This window comes from Ascidiella aspersa, chromosome 3 (assembly GCF_963924565.1).
Source record: "Ascidiella aspersa chromosome 3, kaAscAspe10.2, whole genome shotgun sequence".
Classification (NCBI taxonomy): domain Eukaryota; kingdom Metazoa; phylum Chordata; class Ascidiacea; order Phlebobranchia; family Ascidiidae; genus Ascidiella; species Ascidiella aspersa.
Window position 1 is genome coordinate 7,132,132 of NC_139449.1, and position 4,380 is coordinate 7,136,511.

The window sequence follows — 4,380 nt, forward strand, 5'->3', positions numbered from 1 at the left end:
GGATTTTAAAAATCTAACTAAGATCGTATACGACAAGAAAGTTCAAGTGGTCTTGTAAGCCGTCCAACATCGTCAACTAATGTGCAAACAGTGGTAGCAATTATCGCTTATACGTTGCTACCCTCTCGAAAGATTTACGACTCATGAAAGTACAAGTCTAACATAAATCTTTGTGTGCTTTGCCGTTGGTAGAATTAGTCATATGCCATAAGCGAACAAAGTGTTACGTGATGTCGGTGTGCAAGCCTTCGAACTTCGCCGAGAACAGTCCGCGGCTGCAGCACTGCAACAAGCAAGAGGACATCTTGCTGGAAAAGCGAAAGGCGTTCATGAGCAAGCAAGAAAAACAGGTGCGCAGTTTCGACATACACTCGATAGTACACCGGGAGACGTCAGAAGGGCTAAACCAAAGGGATTCACAACCTTTTTTCAAGGTGGCCCAAATGTTAGGCGTGATTAGAACAGTGGAGTATTGTTGATCCTATTTTCTTCGCTGATCGTTTTGCTAGCGAAGAAAACAAAATACCTTGGCATTAATTAGTTCTAACTTAATTGATTTATGAGGAATGGCTTCATATTGCTACAGCAATTTTCTTAAATTTAGAATAAATCTATAGCTCAAAAATAATCTCAATCCATCTGACCAAGTAAAGCTACTACAGTTGGCGACCCAACCAAATTAGACGGCGACCGAACTTTTGGTTGAAAATCACTGGGCTGACCGATATCACTTGATCAATTAAGGATTCCGTGTAAGCAAGGGAAAGTCAAAGAAACAGCTAGCCTGCGGTAAGATTCGAACTCACGACCAATACGAGTACTGTATACGTAGATCCATCGCAGGTATTTTTTTACTTTCGATAGTTTATTAGATTTTTGTCACAAATATTCAAACTGTAATATTATGCCGCGCTTCGGCTCTGTAAAATAGGCATTTAGGGTATTTAGGTAAATTTACGGAACTTTTAACTTCTTGTCAAATTGATTAACACTGGGAGTAGTATATGTAGATTGTTCAACTTTTCATCGGACAGTTAAATGTGAACACGACCGCGTAATGTATGTCTGCGCGGTTCTTTTTGGTAGCCATGGGTACACGATACATTACGTCGTGAGCCAAGCGCGTCAGTATAGGCAATATCGCTCTAAGTGATGACATATTCACGCATCACGCGAGATGCTATTCGCAAAATTCTCGCACAAAAGAAGTGTTAGTTAAATCACATCTGCTTTATAACTATGTACATGAAGGACAGCACTTTTTCCCTTTATAGCTCTTGACATTTTTATCGTAATTTAATGCTAATGTCTCCCCGAAGTTTAAAATAAGTAAGGGTTGATGAATAAAATAAAATCGTCTATCAAAATCACCATGTCTGCCCGTCGGAAGTACTGTAAATGAAAAAAAAAATCAAAGCCAACTACGAAAAGCCACCACGAAAGTTACTAATAAGAATTTAGGTTAACCAACTCAGCAAGGGTATTAAAAAGGGTTACCATGTCGTGGCTATTTCTAAGGTTTGCGTTATGTTTGTTTGTAGTGTCTTAGAAAGTATCAATGTGCTACATTTGAGTTATTTGTCTTATTTTAGAATTTATTAAGCCTCACTAAGGCTTGTATTGCATGGTTTCTTATATTTTTTTTCGTTTTACGACACTTAAGTTAACAAAGTTCGACAAAAATTAGCATACCTGGCCCGCGATCGTAAATTCTAAAACATATCCGGCCCTCGATGGCCTGGCCTTACAACTATCTGGCCTTAAAAAAGTTTGGCGAACCCTGGCCAAAGTTGTAACGTCTCCTTCTAAATTAAAATGTTTCCCAATTAAACCAAATAAACGCATTTTTTCTAATTAAGCTGCTTTAAGCTCCATTTGACACGAATATTTGTATTTTGATGTCCCTTAACCCCCAAAAATCCTTGATTCGGCTCGAGATATCAGAAGCGTGCTTATATTTTGGGTCTTAGAAGATGATAACCCTGGTGTTAAATGACTTGATTGGGTTCGATTGCCGGCCAATTTAGCGATGGCTATTAGGCCCAAGCGGTGCCTAAACCCCAAAACCGCGACGTATATTCAACAGAGAAAAACGGCTGAAAAAACATAGAATTAAACCGCTGCATTTTTGGTTAATGAATAAAGTAAAAAAAATATTTAAATGACCATGTCTGCCTGTCCAATGTAAAAAATAAAAACCAGATGTATACGCAATGCGCACTTCTGTAGTCAAACCCACTGCAGAAGTTCTAAATAAGATTTAAAATGGATTAACTCTGATAGGGTATTATTTTAACGATATTGCTATTGAACCCAAGCGGTGCCCAAATTCCCAAACCAAGACCAGTAAATTCAACAGAAAAAAGGGCAAAAAATCGACTAATAATCCGCTGCATTTTTGCGTTTTCAGGCTCTGAGTTCGGTCAGCATCGATCAGAAGCTCATCGTCCGTAGAATTAAGACCAACTTGGAGCGCTCGGTTACGGCGGATGAGCGGATCGCAAATGTCCGTGGCGCAAAGGGGAACCCGCGTGTTGAAGAACGGACCTCAAACGAACTGAAGGAGGCTTGGGCTGGCAACGACATGCTCAGCAAAGAGAGTGAGTGGATACAAGTTCTAAGAGTAATTTCAAAGTTTTCTTCTGTTTTGACAAGTAGCAGCCGGATATACAGACGCGATTAATAATTTGACCTCGAAAAACAAAAATAGATCGGAAACCCTTCAAAATTATTTTACTAGTATAAATAAGACAATCCGGCTACAAATACCATTATCTGTAAATCGATTACTTTAATCACCAATAGAAGATACGCTCCAAAATACGTGCTTAACAACTGTGATCTAATCTTTCTGAAGTCGCTTTTTGACTGATAAAGTTTGTTTTGTCTCACCAAGTTTTACATTCGATGTATAAAACACACTAAGAAAACCATGCTCGTTTCAAGGTGATTAACTGGTTTTAATTCCTTTCGTGTCCGCATGTGAGTTACAGTTTGAAAAGATCGACCAAACTTAGCAGATTGTAGTTTTTAGTTACTTCTTTTATGGCAGAATAATATGACGAGAGACCCGTGTGACGCTATACGTTTTTATTGGCCCCTTATGAAAAGTGCCCATTCCTGCCTCTGTATTGTAAGCATTTTGTTTTATTTTACAACAGCTCCAGCGCTGACGAGCAACGATTTTCTGCCTACCTTCCTCGCCGTGCCGGCCGCCATAAACATCTTGCACTTGCACGGTCGCAAGGTCCACCCGAGCGTCGCGCAAAAAGCGGCAAGACCAAACATGGAGGCCAAAAGCAAGCCGAAAGCGAAAGCGCGCGTGGGACACCAGAGAGCCGGCTGCAAGCACCGCCGATCCAGCACAGTTTCGACCAATTCGTCCGGGTCTGTAGTGGAGAAAAAGCGACCCCGAGACCTCGAAATACCCCAGCTGCACGTGCGACCTTCATCAGCACCCAAAGTGCAAACCAACAGCAAGCAACACGCTACAGCGATGTGGCTGGCCAGCCAAACCGACCAATCAGCGTCCAGCAAACGTCCAGTGTCTGCCATCGTTGTCCGCTCGTTGAGTGAAGTACCAGAAAGCGAGTCGCCTCCGGAGTCGAGTTTAGGCGGAGTGGTGACGTTCAACTCACCGCCTAACTCGCCCCCGGTGGTGCGAGTTTACGAGGACTTGAGTACGACTCGTTCTATCGACGAACTCGAGTCAAAACTCGACGAGTCGAACCCGCAAATTACCCTGGTCGACCTGCACCGGGCGACCGTGGCGAGTAAGAACTACCCGACTCGGATCAAGGCCCTGATGCGTCGACTCAGCAAGTACAAGTCGGACTCGAATCGACACGACGACTACTACGCTACTCGACTCACCGCACGGGTGGTTCCCGGGAAGTGAGAGTAACTCGGTTTCGGAAAATAAGTTTTCGAATCCCAGAAAAAAAATTGGAACGAGCGATTTTTACAACATGTTGTTTTTTATCAACACTCTTAAAATTAAAACAAAATGCAAAGTATTTTTAAACCTTTGTAAAACCCATTGCTTTATTGGAGCTAATTAGTTAAAGCTAGCTAACTATTTATTTGGACTTAATTAGTAAACAAATTATGTAGTAAAAATATCTAATCAACTAAACATTTTTGCGACGCATATACAGCTTACAGCAAACGTATAATAAGTTACCTAACGTGGCAGTTGTAATTGGTTTAACCATATGCATAATTGGTGCAAACCAATATCGCAGACATTTTGAACGCCAAATTGAAACGAAAATATATTTTTTTTACGACAGAAAAAATGGAACTAAATATTTTCACAACTTGTCAGATTTTTACAAACTTGTCGTTAAAAAATATTGTTACAACTCGTTTTTCATGAAT

At 40.9% G+C, this 4,380-nt stretch overlaps 1 protein-coding gene across 1 annotated transcript; it reads left to right on the top strand.

The window, feature by feature from the left end:
• The first annotated feature begins 230 nt into the window (after positions 1–230).
• Positions 231–3,995, top strand: LOC146158983 (uncharacterized). The gene is made up of 3 exons (XM_083385675.1): positions 231–350; positions 2,411–2,600; positions 3,162–3,995. Exons 1-3 carry the CDS (start codon positions 231–233, stop codon positions 3,896–3,898), a joined length of 1,047 nt encoding a protein of 348 aa, XP_083241801.1. The 3' UTR covers positions 3,899–3,995.
• The last annotated feature ends 385 nt before the right edge of the window (positions 3,996–4,380 follow it).

What these genes read in the sequence shown, in the direction of transcription:
- LOC146158983 (XM_083385675.1), top strand. Translation starts at nt 231, where the DNA reads ATGTCGGTGTGCAAGCCTTCGAACTTCGCCGAGAACAGTCCGCGGCTG. An exon ending in TGAGCAAGCAAGAAAAACAG is followed by an intron (nt 351 to 2,410) that starts GTGCGCAGTTTC and finishes TTGCGTTTTCAG; the next exon opens with GCTCTGAGTTCGGTCAGCAT. An exon ending in CGACATGCTCAGCAAAGAGA is followed by an intron (nt 2,601 to 3,161) that starts GTGAGTGGATAC and finishes ATTTTACAACAG; the next exon opens with CTCCAGCGCTGACGAGCAAC.